Source organism: Monopterus albus, unplaced genomic scaffold (genome assembly GCF_001952655.1).
Source record: "Monopterus albus unplaced genomic scaffold, M_albus_1.0 scaffold328.1, whole genome shotgun sequence".
NCBI lineage: Eukaryota > Metazoa > Chordata > Actinopteri > Synbranchiformes > Synbranchidae > Monopterus > Monopterus albus.
In genome coordinates, this window is record NW_018128208.1 from 79,970 (window position 1) to 96,855 (window position 16,886).

The following is a 16,886-nucleotide window of genomic DNA, read 5'->3' on the forward strand; positions in this document are numbered from 1 at the left end:
TGTTGTCAGGATCAGAGACCTCAATTACAGCAAGTTTTTAATCTGAGAGGTATAAAACTCAAAAGTATGCAAGAATGAGTATAGCCAAAACTCCTGTTTGTATAAGCCACTTTAACACAGCTGTGCTTTTATAATTGGCATTTTGAGCTGCATATGGAACTGATGGGCTGTGACTTTGCTGCTGAAAGTACCTGAACTGTCCTGAGGACAAGTTTCTATCTTTGGCTATTTGTAACAAAGGTCAAAGTTGACTTGTCCATAAATGGGTCCTACAGCCCAATCCTTACGAGTTGATTCCAACAAATTCAAGATATTCAGCTTTGCAGAGAAGTGAGTCAGAAGTCCAAACTTCAGATTTGTGTGAAATAAAAGCTAGGTCTAACTGGCCTAAAAGATGCACCACCTGTATGTATGTATGTATGTAGTGCACAAATTTCAAAATTATAGCTGTTCTGGAACAATGGGTTTGAACCCCCCTCCAGCCAACATGTTTGCTACTGAAAATATAACACAGATGGTTGATTGGGGCATTAAGGCTAACAGAATTTCAAACACTCTTCTAAAGCGAGCACTAATTTTCTTGCAAAATTTGAGTGAAACAATGTAGCCACAAATATACAATGTCAATCAAGAAAAAAAGAGATTGTAGCCTATAGAAATGCAAAATTCCAGTACCATTTCCATGTTTGGTAGTATGATTAGGGTGTTTCAGACCGTTTTTTTTACTGCTTAAATAACTTGAATGGGGGAAAAACTCTTGTGAAAGGCAAACTATTTCTGATTTATGCGTGAGAAAGTTCAAGGATTCAATCAAAGTAAGCAACACCATCTTTGCTAATTAACTATGCTGTGACCTAAATATTCCTTTAAACCTGTGAAGTCACTTCCCCGTTTATGGTTGCCGCCCCCGGTAACGTTGCGTCTGCTAAACGTACCCCTTTGGGTAACGACGTGCTGACGTACGACGTGTGAACAACAAACAGTTGTTGGACTTCAACAAGCTAGCGAGTGGTAGCGCTGGAAAAGACCGCTTCAACTGACTTTCCCCGGATAGCAAGAGACCGAACACCTAAGTGGCCGGACTACCTTTATTAAAATCTGATAATAGTTATAACAAGTGTAGCTTCGGGACGGTTCCCACATGGTAACATTAGCCGATGAAACATGCTCGTTGCTCGGAGTGTGACGCCTGTTTTTTTTTCTGGCTACCGCTGGTCGATGGTTGTGATGCGAGCCGAGTTTCAGCACTACAGAGGGTGAGAAGAGAGCTAACGTTACATTCGGAAAATATTTTTCTTGACACAGAAAAATGGACTTTGGCGGGGTTAAACAGGCGGGGTCACTTAAAGAAGCAGCCATGCGACCGTTTACGGCCCTGGATGTCATTGTTGGATAACAACTTTAACAAGCTAGCTAACGTTAGCTCGCCCCGATTCAGCAAATGAATTGGTTTGGTGTCAGGCAGTAAACTCACATTGCTAGCGTAATGGAGGCACCCTGAGTGACTTGTTAATTCCATTTGACTGTCCTGGTCCTTTTGCATGCTGCTGGTATTGTGCTGACGACCAGGGAGCTTGTCGTCTACTAAAAGCATAGGACACGGTTGGCAGAAATTATTAAATAGCGGTTGCCTGCCTGGCTAATAGTTGAGCAAACTTACATAGTTTGATATATAAACAATGACTGAAACTGTATCTGTTTTTTTCCACATGGGGAACGTAAATTTCTTGTATGTGTGAAATTGCACTTTAATTATATCATTTTAAAGGATGTTCATAAGTGACCTGTGATTTAGGATTTGTGGAAACTATCATTTAGATTACAACAAACCAGTCAAAATATAGTTATAAATGTCTGATTGCACTGATTGCAATAGCATTTGATTAATCAAGTTACCAGAATAGGTGCATATCTGTGTATATTGTTGTGAAACAGAGGTCAGAGACAGGCTTATTGATGTCAGTTGGTTTCTAGTTACTGTTTAACCTAATATCTAGGCTGTCTGGCACAGTTAAAAATTGAGTTTCATTGGAAATGAAAACATGAATATCCAAGAGCAGCGTCTAGATTTGTGCAATGTTAAGGCAAAAAGCAGTGTGGATGATGCACACCACACTACCAACAACACAGAAGGGGTCACCCCTTGGATCTCTGAACTGATGTCAGACAGTAACACTGAGAAACAAAACATTGTTCCTACAGAGGCCTCCGAAACATATGTGATGCCTCAGCTCACTGACAACCTTCAGGCTGAAGAGGCTAACCACCGGGCACAAGACACACTGGAGATTGATGAGGTCAATGGAAACAGAAACCGTAGTCCCCAGGACACCCCAGCATTAGCAAACCCCACTGATGTAATCTTTTCTAATGATGAGCAGCACATGGACAATATTAGAGTGGAGAAAATGAAGGAAGATAAAAACACTGTTCCTGCAAAGTTTGTAGTGGATGAAGTCGATGGTGGTGGGGACATGGACGCAGGTGTCGATCTGAGTCTGGATGAGAGTGGGGTGTTGGAGGCTGAACTGACAAATGTTATATCACTCTCAGACAATAGTTTAGACTCCACATCTCAGGATGTCCCAGCTGGCAGCACAGCAGAGAGCTTGTCAGATACAAGCCACACAAGCATCACAGAGGCTTCTGCCACAGACCAGACTGGTCTGTACCCCTCAGTGGAGGCGGGGGATAATAAACACAAACCAAGTAGCAAAAGGGTGACCTTTCCTTCAGATGCGGATATTGTCTCTGGAGCAGTGGAGCCCAAAGACCCCTGGAGACACGGTAATATTGTCTGTTTGTTTCTGCATGTCTGTATGTGTGAATGACTTTCTATTTATTCCACTTGTTTATTGTGCCTGCATAAACTTGTCATTTCAGTTTTGTTTGCCGGAATTTATTCTCATATGACTTTTGACAGACTTTTTCTCAAGCTCCATATCTGCTCAGAGTGAATTTAAAATGTGTCATACCATAGTCCAAATTTCACACATAGTTGGTAAAAACGGGATTGGTGGTTGCATGTTGACACTGATATATGTGAGGCGTGTTGGTGTGCAGGTGTTTGAGAGGAATGTGCTTATGTGTCTCTTCAAAGCTCGTCATACTGTGCAAGACCACGCTACACTCTCTTTAGTCCTCGGGCAGCACCTGTGCCCTCGCCCCTTTTTCAAACAGAAGTTCAGGTGTTACTTTAAATGGTTAAATGAATAACATGAGAGCTTAGTCTGTGTTTTACCCAACAGCCAAAGAACACGTTTCAGTCTACGTAAATATCATCCCAGGCCTGGGCTGTATACAGTTATTGTGAGTGAATCCCACCACTCCTTGAGGTGTGCCATGTTACTACCGCATGTTCCTGTTTGTTCAATGAAAACATGTCTTAAGGAAGCTCATGCAGGATATGGCGCTGCCTTTATTGTTTTTGATATAAGGATCTAAATCTTTAAAGTCACCTATAAATTTAATCTTCCAGGTAATAATATGCATATCCTTTACAGTAAATGACATATATTTAAGATAGGAAAAAACAGTTTTGGTCCACAGCAGGTAGATTCAGCAGCACAAAAACTAGACCAGGCCGTTAAATAGGAACATGATAGAGATTATTAGAGACATTATATGTGTATAAATAAATCAAAGTTTGAAAGCAATTTACATTACATTGCTCTAAATTAGTGTGCATGAATGTAATGTATGTGCAAAATCATTAGCAGTTTCTGCCAGTCCCAATCAAATAACACAGAAATAAGTAATACATTTATTTTTATATCTGGACTAGTATATATATTTAGTAGGAATGGGACAATAAATCATGATACAAAATCGTCACTATATATATCATTTTGTCTAGCGATATTGTGTGCTCTCCATACACCAGTAACTTCATTTTCTTAAATAAATAAGATGAACCGAAGTTAAGTCAATATATCTGGTTGTTCTTTACATAATCAAATCAGTGCCAGAAAAAGGGGGGGGGGGGGTTAAAGTGCATGTATTCCACAGCTAATCAAACATTGTTGTCATAGAATTTTTAATTTTATCATTTTTGAATCAAATCGTACACACCATATTGTGCATCAAATCATATCAAGAAAAAGTCGTATCACCCCCATCCCTAAGATTTAGGTTAGTATGCATGTATAATGACTAGAATCAAGCAAAAGGGGGGGCTGGAAAGTCTTATGTGATCGGAAAGTGACTCACATGTGCCTTCATCTGGTGTGGACAATAGACATCATTGCACACAATACTGCGATAGCAGTCAAGATATTTTCAGTTACACAGGTAACTCTAGTCTGGGAAGATGCCAGATATTTGTTAATTCTGAATATTCTGCCATCCTTCTATTCTAAGGCCCTGTTCTGAACTGGCATTAACATTCGTCCTGGGAAACCCGAACACAAGTGGCCAGTTAAGAGAGCCTGTGGTCTCACCTGGCATTAAAATGTGTACCCAAATGTGTCCTGAGTGATCGAATCTGACCTGCCCTGCTCTGCTCTATATGCAGATAAGCACGTACATCGTTTCCGCTTGCAAACACCAAATGTGTTGTTATTTTTAACAGCTAGAGGTAGCAGCCAGTAATGACAAGAAAAAGAAGATCCCCAATGGAAATACAAAGAATAAATCAAAACAGTACAAATGTTTGTTCCTTGGTGTTCAAGGCAGACCTAAACATATAGAATGTTAGACACACTCATGCTGGTTTTCCCTGGACTTTTCAAAGTCTTTCGACATCACAGACAAAGAGCTTTATAAGGTGCAAATGAATAGCTATTTCCACCTAAGCCAGTGATGTTAGTTTAGTAGGTGGTTACTTTAACCTCATTGTAGTCTATAAACCCAAAAATGTAGGCTGGGCCAAGGCAAGGATCAGTGATGTGAGATGTCCAGGTGTGGGAGGGGGAAGCAGAAAAAAAGTACAATAGCAGCAATCAGCAGCCACTGTTAATCCTGCCATGTTTAGCCACATGTAACTAAATTAAATTCAACCCACTTAAAATAATTTACATGGTTATAACATCCACCCCCTTAACCACTTGCCACTTAACCTTGTACAAACTGCATGGGTTAACAGTGCCTTTACAGTGCACATGCCAAGCAGCAAGTCTGATAAATTGGATATGAAATATCTTTAGCCATGCTCCACGAGGGCAAAGTCCAACCCAGTTAGCCAAGATTTCTGGGACCTTATGAAACACTGGGAAATGCAGTATATCTTGATGACTGTAGTGTGGGCTCACATCACATTTATAACATTTTTATTTAACTTCCAAAGGTCCAACTGATTGTGCAGTTGATACAGAGGTATAGTTGGTGGCATTGAAACTGATCATGACACAGAATGTTCTTGTTGTAATGTAGGTGAAGATAACAGTGTAAACTGTTAGAGCAATGTTTAGTCCAGCGGGTCAACCAAATACAAGGAATTAAACTAAAAACCCGAACTCTCGAAATTTGATACAATTTGTTCATTTCACTCCAAATATGGTTGTAATGAGATCAGACTGAAGTAATTTTGTATATCATTTTCCTACACTACCAGTCAAATGTTTGGACACACTTTCCCATTAAACTTTGAATGGGAAAGTGTTTCCAAACCTTTTGAAGGAGTCGATACATGCCTTCATCCCTGGTTCTTATTTTTTTTGGTGTTAGGCTGATTCTAGAACTTTGAATCACTGGCCACAACAATTCATACAAGCCTTTCACTGTGTTTATTGTCAACAGTGTCCCAGTACTGAGACTGGGAATTTTCTACCATTCAGTATATTATGAAAAAAAATCTAATCATCCTTGGAGTTTAATGCTGTGAAGACTCCATTTGCTCCCAGTTAGTTTAAATGCATAGGTTTGTATTGGCAGCTGTGGCATTTAAATTGGCTATATCTAAAGCTGACAGCACTTACAAACTAAATGTTAATAAGCTTGAAAAATATATAGTTATCCAATTGAAATAATTAACATAACTTGTATTCATAATCAGTAGTCTGATAATTACTGTATACTCCAGATTTAATAAATCATTGCTCCTTTTTCTAGTGCCATTTTTTTCAAAATGACAACCTTGTTAGAATGTCAGTGGTCAACATCCTTAGCCTTTAACATTCACCTGGACATCTTTTCTGAGTTCTGTTTCTGCCATCTGTCTTTAGGGCATGCTTATACATGGGACAGGCTGTCTGAGTGTGTGTTTGTGTCTGAGGTGCAGTCTGAGAAATGAAATCTATCTAAATCTCCACCTCAAGGCACTGTCCTTCAATAGGTCCATGAGCCATCCAGACTCTTCATCTGTCATCAAAATGAGCCTCTGAATATGGGTGAACTTCACTGAGTCTAAAAAGCTGCCATTCAAAATACACACCTGGGGGTCAGGACGGAGTTCAGCTGGGGTGTCATATTTCCATTTCTTCCTTGCAGTCTCATTTTTCAAGAACTGATGCCGTCCACTTTGTGGTATCAGCTGGCATAAAATGTGTGAGGCCAGAATTAACCAGAAAATATAGACCAGCAGTGGTTCTTACAAATACCAATGGCATGGTATTTTCAGTAGCATTAAGTGAAGTAGTAAATTCTGTGAAATCTCCCCCACCCCCATATAGCACGGTTACACAGCAACCATACTATACAGTGCTACAACTTTATTGTAATGCAACTATTTGTGTGAATAATTTAAAGCCTACTACTTGCAGTGCACATAACCCCCCCACACAGGACTTGACAATGTGAGAATTTCACTCACAAATGTGAATAAATGTCAGAGTGTGTGAGTGGGAACAATTTTTTTTGGGTGCACAAGTATGACTGACTCTGAGTTACCTGAGTTCTCGGTTTGTAAGGGCCGGGAGTATTGTATCAATACTCGAAAAGGCCAATGAATGACAGTAGTGGATCAGAAGATAAGGTTTTAGTGTTTATGGAGCGGCTTCTCTGTCACATTCGTGGTTAGTGACAAAAGGTGGGGCTCAGCTTCTCTACACACAGAGCAGATAGTAGCTGAGCAGGCTCAGAGGAGAGGAAGAGAGTCAGGTGAAGTGAAGTATTACTCACAGTGACAACACCTATGCTCATTACTGTACTTGAAGTAAAAACTTCCAAAGAAGCCAGTTAGTGTATGTAATTTATCGAAACAGCTGCTAAACGAGCATAAACTTGTAGAGAAGCAGTAAGTTCAGTGTTACTAGCAGTCTCCATCCACCATCCTGTTTTAACCATAGTGAGCATGTTAGGCTAATGGTTAATAACTAACTGTTTTAGATGCGGCTGTCTCCCCAGCCGGGAGATGGGCCACGTGAAGGTGAGATTTGTGCTTTATTTGAAGTGTTTTCAAATGTTGTGATCTATTTTTACAAGAGAAAAGACTTTATGGGTGGTGGCTAAGTAGTTGGTTTTGCATATGGGCAACCACTTTGTTTGCCTGTCTCCATTAAGGTATAGCACACAGCTGTCTCCTGACAGTTTCTGGGAGATGCATTCAGGACTGTCCTGCCTGGGGCTATGTGTCCCTCAGTTCTGGCTCCCTCCACTACTTAGTTCAGTTGCGCTCTGTTCATGAGTATTCACTGTTCATGTGTTTGTACCTATTTTATTGTTAAAATGACTGAGACAGCAGTATTAATGCTATTTCTTTAAAAACAAAAAACTGTGCTCCTAAATTTTCTTCGACATTTTTTCATTTAGTGTCACGAGTGCTCCTAAAAACAAATGTAATTGTTGAGCACTGTCACATTAATAATTGTTTGTCCTGCAAGTGACCACAGTCGTTGGCCTAACTGCAGCTCTATTTCATCACCAGGTCCACTTGGCACCAGGTTATTAGAGGCTCTGTGGCCCATAAAATGGTATGTGTTGTGGCTGTGGACCAAGTTACAAACTTGTGAGCAAAGCTTTCACTGTAGAGGATGGGCAGAGGCTTTGAAAACCTTAGCTCAGTTTGTGCCAGAGACAGACTGGATTTCCAGTAGAGAAAAACACCATTAACATTTGTTACGTCCTGTGACCAAAGCACAACGTATTTTATGAATGAGCCATAAGTACTGACTGACATGTCTTTTACATGTAAGTTTTCCAAGAGGCTTTTTCAACCTACACTGCAAATATGAGTTTAAAATCAGCTGAGTTAAAATCAGATGACAGCTGATAATGCCAATTAATGCCATTTAAGTTAACACCTCATTTTACAGCACTTGCAAACCCGATCGAGGGAAAGTATACTCATGGAATTTAACAATGTACCACTCATACCGATAATACGTGTCCCTGTTGCCAGCGAAAAGTTGAAAAAAATGGACCTTGGGGCAAAAAAGATAAATGCCACTTTTTGCTCAGCGATATGCCATAGTTGATGTTCATGGGTTCATTGACAGAATATTGGTTTGAAAATTATTATTGATGTGAAGAAAAAAAACATACGAAACATTCACCTACAGTCTGAAAAGACCTTTATTTGTTCAATATATACAAGGATTGTACAGTTTTTACACATCCATGCTGGCAATAGCTGCCGCTGGAGGCACTATGTTTTTTGGGTTATCCGTCCATTCATCCAATCCTTCTTGGCACGATATGTCAGGAACACCTTGAGCAAATTCTCCCCAAATTTGGTGCTTGTCCACTTGGACTCAAAGATGAACTGATTACATTTTGGTGGTCAAAGGTCGAGGTAACTGATCTCACTTCTGTCCCACACCTGTGAATTTGACTGGTTGGCAGAGTCATACAACCGCAAAGCAGTAATTCTGGTTGGCTTTGTTATGGTTTTATAAAGTAAATGAAAATTACAGTAAAGTTTAGGGGGCAGCGCTATTGAGGTATGTATGAAAAATATTTTACATTCATACATAGTTTGAATTACTGACATTACTCGAGGCAATTACCAAGTAAAACTTGATTGGTATGTCTCTTTACTCCTGACTGGGCACCAGCATGTGTTCAGCTGTCAAACAGCCACACTGCCAGCTCAGGTGTTGCAAACTATTATAAACATTGGCGTCTGCTAGATAAAGTTTAACAATGACACTGTCTCTAAACTGGTGTTTTCTATGACAGGTCTTCATTCCAGTCAACAGTGCTCACTGATGCTGATTATGTGATACGATAATACCTGATGACACTATAAGCCCTCTGGGATAGCTCTAGTTTGTACATTCATCTATTATTCATTTCTTCCTCTCTGTCTGCACATGCACCTTTTCTTTGTCTTGAAAATTTTTGGAAAGAAGTTTACATCTGTTGGTGTTTGTGTTGTGATAAACCCTGCCCTTTAACCTTAATTATATCTGCACAGAAAACCTTCAGTCATAGCAACTTTTACCAACAGTGCAGGAACTTAAGAGTAATTTGTAGAATAGATAAGAGAACATGCCAGTCTCAGTGTGGTTGGTGTCTAAGGATGACTTTTCATCCTGTCCCAGTGTCTGTCTAGTACTTTTGCTGCGTTTCCACTGTTGGAACCTAATGAATGCTATACCCAGTACTTTGCCCTGCATAAGCTCCCGGGTTAACGCAGATCGTCCTGCTTTGTTTTTCCACTGTATTTTCTCTGTACTGGGTCTCTGTTTGGAGGAGGGATGGGGTGTGCTCCTCTCACACACACACATAGCAAAGATAAAACAGACAGTAAGAAGGAACACTCCACAGTGCAACAATCAGCCACTAACGGAGACTGTATCAGCAGTTTATCAAACGGCTTTTGAACAAGCAGAACACAGACTTGCAGAAATGTGAAGCCCTATTTTACCTCTAAACCAGTATAAGTGCCTCTTTACACACTGTGCTTGTAATACTAATGATTGAGGGGCAACTGTTCTACAGGCACTACATACCAGTTCAGCAGCCTTGCTCTCTCAGACATAGGCCTGGCTTCATGTGGGAGTTTAAAATGGCTGCTCCTTTTTTTTTTTTTTTTTTTTTTTTTTTTTTTTTTTTCTCTCATCATAGTTCATCATACCGACAACATAGACATGCTGTGATATGATTTACTGTTGCTATGTTTGTGGTAATGTGCAAAAAAAATCTAAAACATTGGACGTCTGTGTTGTATGAGTGCGGTGACGTGACATTTACGATATTGTGCGGGATGAGTGTTTTTCATTGGAAGCCTGTGGGTTGCAGGTGCGGCACTTTTTCAGATTCTGCTTCAGTCTACCCTGAGTGCTGTCTGTTAATTATTGATCTGCATGTAGCTACTTGGAATTGATTCCAGTATTTCTGCAAAGTCGTGCCATTTCTTGAGCCACACCATTAGAAGCCATTATCTTTACTTTGTTTACTTTTGATTCTCTGCCCATGTGCAGGCCTGTGCTGGTACAGGGTGATTTTGTAAATGTGTTTAGCTGACAGTTTAAACCTTTGGGGCCATCTGTTTTAAGCAGAAAGCAGATCCCTTCTAAAATGTGGGCCTTTATCTTTAACTGTGTGTTTACCTACTGTCACTGTCTTGTCATCTAGACTGGTAGAAGCGCATAACAGCAGTGCCACAGATTGTGCCACACCTCTGACGAGCAGGCAGCCAGCTGTCATGTGTGAATGACGCTGTTGTCACCATCTACAGCACCACCATGTGAAAATCCACAGAACAGGACAGGAGACTGGGAGAGGGGGCATACTTTGAACGCTGGCACTTGGTTGTTAAGTAGGAGCTGGCAGCACTCCTATGTTCCACCCCCAGCACACTCGCACCCATCTCTGAAAGTTTGCCTAAAGTCTTGGCACGTTATTTCATACATCTGTCATGAGAAAACCCTGTCACTTCACATTTTAAGTGATTTTCATGTTCTGATTTAGACTTGGTCCACAGTAAGCCAGCTAAATGTGAAACTGCTTTTTATATGTGAAAATGAAATGTGTTTCCAACCCGGCTGACTATGAAAGTGGCTAAATCTCCTCCTCTTTGTTGGCTTTGGTTGGCACACAGTGAAAGCATACGCCAAAGCAACTTCTGCTACGGAATGGGACAAACAGCTGGATGACTAAATCAGAATTTCATGGATCTTTGTCTGACAAAATGACAGTAACTGTTTCATCAGCTACATAGAGGTTTAAGATGCACTATTACATCAAACGTTAGAGACCATAGAAACAACCTTTTTTTTTTTTGTCCCACCAGTGTTGACTCCAGTTTTGTAAAATGTAAAGGATGTTTTTGCTCTTTCTTTGTCCCACTTTCTCTGCGCAATTGAACGTGACCTCTTCAGTCAAGCAGGCACTGTTTGAGACTTTTAGCAGGCAAGAGCTCCTCAATGGTTAGTTGTTTGAAATGACTACTTGTGGTTTGGAAAACACTTCCTATAACCTTCACAAAGTGAGAGGCGAAAATAATTTACAAACTGTATTTTGAAAACACAGGGTAGAGCAGCTAGAATAATAACAAAGGCTGTAAGTGTCAGAGTATCATGGAGATGTTGAGGAGTAGGATGGTGGAGAAAAAATAACTACTGCTTCTTCACTTTCACTTGATTTATCAGACTGTATAAAATCTTACTTAATGTACTTTTAAGCTTTTGACATGCAGACCATGCTGCATCACAGTTAACTAGTGAAACCAGAATCTGTACACTCGTTCAAAATTAGGAATTGTGCAAGTCAAACATGTTCAGTGGAATTCTATATTGCTGCCAGGTCTCCCAGTTGTTTGCCTCTGTAAACAGAGTCTCGCCTCTTCCTCTGCAAACATGCAGACGCTTGTCTTTGCTTGTTTCCTCCTTGTGAGGGAAAAAGCCTGGCACCTGTAGGCTGTGTTTGCACTTTTTCTTCATTCACCTAGACAAAGTGAGTGATGAAGGTACAAATATGGCAATCTGAGGAGAATACACAGACTTTGACTTGAAATTGGGTCAGACTTCACTTGAATGCCTTCTCAACAATCCAGAGAACTTTACTCTGTACTACTGATGCTGTGCGGTAAACAACATCTCTGAAATGATCATTTATTGTTCAAAAATGAAGCAAAAACTGCCTTTGGATGATTTTGTGCTAAGATGATTGCTGTCTACATTTATTCACTGCCTTCATTTGACAGCAGGTTGTATGTAGGTGAGGTGCCAGCTCTTTTCAGTGCATTAGAAAACAAGAATCTTGTGTATACAGGCCCTAAAGGTCATGAGAACACAGTAAAGGCCCTTGCATGTTCCTTCAAATGTTTTTCAAAATGTCCACAGTGTAAAGCTGTTCTTAATAGAATGGAGAAAGGCAGGCATCAGAGTTGCCCGGTTTATTTTGAAACTACAGTATATAAATCAGCTATCAGATGGCCTAGCTGTTTCCATAGTAACTGGCCAGGTGTGACTAGCTGGGGGGGAAGGTGGCAGAGCTCCAAGCCCTCCCAACACACGCACACACACACACACACACACACATCTTAGTTCACAAACCTGACATTCCTACTTTCTAATTTTGAATTTAGCCATTGCACACCTACTAGAAAATGCTGCATTTAGTGTGCATCCTCTACATGCATGTTTAATTTTCTGAGTCTGTTTATTGAACACTTATACCAAATCATCTCACCTTAAAGGTAGCTGCTCTGAAAAAGTGGAAATAATGGAGCAACAAATTCCTGAATTTATCTCATGTTGATGGCAACAGTTTGGTGAGCATGCGCACACCAGACCACTCATCTGTCCCACTAAGACTAGCACAGACTGAGTCTGGTACTAAAGCCCACACTCCCACTGTGGGCACTCAGTGGGTCAATTTGTTCTGACCTTTTGTGGGCAGTGGTAGAGACACTGGCTGCAAAAATATTCTCATGTTGTGCAGCTAGTGAGGAGAAGAGAAGTCTTGTATTTTTAGCTGCTTCATAAATGGGACTTCATTTTTGATGAGTTGTAATGGCAAGAGGCTCCTTGGGCAGTGTTAATTGAAAATCAGACATTTATGGCACAGGGTTACATTAGTTTGATAAGTTGATTTGAGGAAGTGGCAGGATTTAATTAGGAGGACTGTAGAAGTTAACTGAAAATAAACAACCTTTTGAAATTATTTCAGACCTGATTATTTCTTCTCTGTTTTACACATCAAATAGATGTTTTCATGAAGCAAAGTCAACATTAGGGAAACAAAGAATCACCAAAGTGGAATATCAGCCTGTGAAGTTCAGGCATGGCCTTGTGTTTTGGCCAAAAACATTATCCCTCAAACTCTGTAGGACTTTGATGGACTTTTGGTGGCTTGATTGTTGTAATTTCTTGCCAGCTGAAAATGTGTTAAATCTTCAAAACAGAGTTTTTTGTGCTTAAGTTATTATAGTTATAAATCTGAACTTAGTTGTACACATGAACAGTGACAGAAATAGTTATGTCTAAAATGGAAACTTGAGAAAGATGTGGCAGAAAACTTTCCGTACAGCCGTTCCTAATCCGGTGTTTCCGCTATATACATTTTTCATGGTCAGCCCGCCACTGCAAAATTATTGCTGCCTCTGCTTCAGAATGTTATGATATATCATAACATCCGAATTACATGACTCTGCATAGGGCTTTTATTTTGAAATGATAGATATAGGAAGTGGAGATGCAAAGCAACACCTGGTTAAAGCAAGTGGGAGAGAGATAAAGACAGGAGTAAAAGAAAGAAGAGAGAGGACAGTAGATTGAAATACTTAATGTTAAGTCAGATAGATTGTACAGTTTATCCTTAGCAACCTATTGGAAGCAGTATGTCCAAATTTGTTGGTATCTCGTACCTCTTACTCTTGGTTCCGTATCTCACAAAGTAATGTTACTTATTGCCTCGTTGTGAATCGCATGTCAAACTGTGTGACCAGCCCTTTCCAGTGATGCTACTACACTTGCTAGTCTGTGAAATTAATGTTTATGAAGTAATCAGGTTTTGAAATGTCATAAAATGTATATAAGGTATAAAAGTGATAGGCTATCGTCGTATCAAATTATGGTAGATCTGGATAGTCTTGACTCTCCTGGGGGAAAATAATTATTTATTACTGCTAGATTGCAATAAATAATAAAATATATAGCCTAGAAAAAAGTCGTAGTGGAAACACTGTAATCTGATGTCAGAAACGTGGGGGCTATACTGGCTTCTCTAAAGACTGGTAACCTACCTATAGAGAGAACCTTGCCCTTTGCCCAGTGCGTGCTGGGATAGGTTCCAGGCCAGCCCTCTGAAACTGGAACCTGAAACTGGTTAAGCAGCTTAGAAAAAGAATGGACGTTGTATTGAATTGCATTGGACTGAAAGGTGGTGTCCACAGAGGGCAAAATATTGGGGGAAAAAAAAGACGTATGGAAGCTGTAAAAAGGACAAAGTGATAAATGCAGGATTTTACATGTCAGGTGAATGTGTGACATGTATAGTACAGCATAACATGCAGAGCAGTGCGGTGGTGGAATTAATACAATGACTAGTAATTATTGCCACTCACGTGTTGCTCAAAATCCCAGTGCTCATTCCCAGGTGTGTCGTTTGAAGTCACTGCTCTGAAATCTGCCTGTTGTTGTTGAAGTAAAATGACGTTATTTTTTCACTGAAAGCCTTGACCTCACCTTGTGCCCTATAGCTCCAAGACAGTTAAGGTGTGGAAGTGAAGAAACAGGTTTATCTGATTGAACATCTGCTCATATTCATTGTCTAACTGTAACTAAAATGTTTTCTTTAGAAAGCTTTGTCATACTGTAACTAAGGCTCTCTCTCTCCTGTCAGAGTATGTCTGTACTTGTTGTGGCCCTACTAGTTGCTCAGCATAAGAAATTGATTTATTATTTATGCATGTATACCTCCCTCGTCAGCTGCAGTTTTTCCTCGCCCCAAGGTACCAATCCAGCTGGCTCTGCACTGTAGAAGGCATGCAACACTCATAACTTGTAACTGTAGAACTACAGCAGTGAAGAACACAGTGGTTCCTTACATATTTTATATTGTAATATCAAATGGGATAAATCAGCACCAGCAGGACAGTGGCCAAATGCTCATTCTTAGGACCGTGACACACCAACCCGACTGTCGGCCGTCTGCCACAGTCGGTGCTCGTCTTCTCTGTGTTGGCACTAGTTGGACCCTGTTGGCGGCTTTTCAGCCGATTCTACATGTTGAATTGTGGTCTGCCCACTGGGGTTGATCAATGAGAGAGACCACTCTGATTGGCTGTTCAGCTTAGCGAATCCATGCACAAGAAGAGAACAGTTCAGGAAATCCCCTTCAGCCTGTCAATGTATTATCAATGAATGCGGTTTCTCCTTGTTTGACCTGATTTCTTCTTCCACAACCAAAAGACCGAGGGCAGAGAACGGCAGTGTCATTTATAACATCTTATCAGACATATTCTTGATTAGAAGCAACTATAAAAAAGCAGCTGTGTTGAACGAGAAGTGTTTTGTTTATAGCTTACATTTTCACATTCTAGCTTTTCTTCTTTCCCATTCTGAATGGCGAATGCAGATGCTGCCAACTGCCGATAGGGGGAGTCATTTCTGTCACGCGGGTGTAGAACACACCTGCTGGTCAGTCGTTGGCTGCAATCTGTGCAGTGTGTTCAAATGCCACCGACTGGCCCAGACAAAAGCCGATGTGTAAGAACTAGCAGTGGCGTAGGCCAACTGCTGCGTCGCCTCATGTCGGCTTTAACCATGTGCTTAATTTATCTCTGTTTATCTGAGTCAGTAAGCTGTATGTGCTGTTGTAGCTTTTTTTTATTTTGCTCACAGGCTCGGCGATGGCAACAGCAAGTGATTTTCTGTGTGGTGTTGTTGCACAGTGGCTATCAGCCAACAACAATAACGAGGAGAAAAAGGCCGTTCTGCTTGCTTGTGTCATATAGCTGATTCACTGAGTCGGAGCAGAGCTGGATGGGTTCCCTTCACTCTTCTATCTTCATGCCTGAAATCTCAATTCAGGGTGTTTTAACGCAGCAGCCCTTGCCTTTGTGCAACATGACTAGCAGGTTTTCTTCACTGAAGGAATGGTCAGGGCAAATTTGAGTTGGTGCAGTGCAACCAAGGAAATGTATTACCTGTCTGCTTAATTTGGATTTAGTAAAATAACATTTGGCTTGTGGTTGAATGGTGTCTAGGTCTTGCATGTGGATTTTGATGTCTGTGATTGTAGTCAGAGGCTCCTAGACTGGTTGGAGGTATAAGTGATATTGGTTTCTAAATGTCTAATCTCTAGGAGAAAGGATTTGTGCTCTGCAGAACATGATACGGGAATATAGTGGAATCAACTAAGCTTTTCTTGTTAAATATGTAAGTGTTAGTCATTTCAAGTTAACTCAGCTTAGGAAGTCTAATTTTCACACCACTTTAGAACTTATAAACATGAGTTGTTCTGACTTGAGGTATTTCAGATTGAATGAGTTTACTCAACTTATTAAATGAAGTTTGAAAGAAACAAAGGTAGCAGACTTCCCAGCAAGAGTTAAAACTCTTCAGACACTCTTCTTTTTTGTACTTTGAGAAGGTGAAAACTTTATTGTGTTTGTAATACAATACATTAAACAAAATCATGGTTGTTTCTTCCCATAAAACTGAAAATGATGTAAATCATCACAAAGGGTAGTGCTGAATTCAGTCACTACCCTCACACACTCAGACTTTGATAAAGTCGCTGGGAGTAATCTAGTGTTGTCACGATACCAACATTTTGGTACCGGTACCAAAATGTATTTCGACACTTTCGATACTTTTGGATAGTTTTTCAGATACAAAGAGAAAGCAAAAAATGTCATTACTGACTTTATTTTAATAGAAAATCAAAATAAAATTCAAAATACTAGGCTTTTCTTATTGCACTCAAAAAAAATTCTCTGTTTGATAAGAACTCTTTATCATGTGTTGCACACTTAAAACTATTGAACTATTGCATTTGAAAAGGGTACATGTCATGAGTAAATTCCCTGTCGTTCCCTGAACTCAGTGTGCAGGTCT

The 16,886-nt window shown here is 40.2% G+C and overlaps 1 protein-coding gene across 2 annotated transcripts in view; it reads left to right on the top strand.

The window, feature by feature from the left end:
• The first annotated feature begins 934 nt into the window (after nt 1–934).
• ppp1r37 (protein phosphatase 1, regulatory subunit 37) overlaps nt 935–16,886 on the top strand; it is a 39,131-nt gene continuing 23,179 nt past the window's right edge. The window contains exons 1-2 of one of the 2 annotated variants that reach the window (XM_020624489.1): nt 937–1,256; nt 2,203–2,787. In XM_020624489.1, coding sequence (XP_020480145.1) covers nt 2,223–2,787 — 565 coding nt within the window. In that variant the 5' untranslated portion in view covers nt 937–1,256; nt 2,203–2,222. Of the gene's footprint in view, nt 2,788–16,886 lie in introns of both variants that reach the window. The other variant, XM_020624488.1, reaches the window with a different exon arrangement.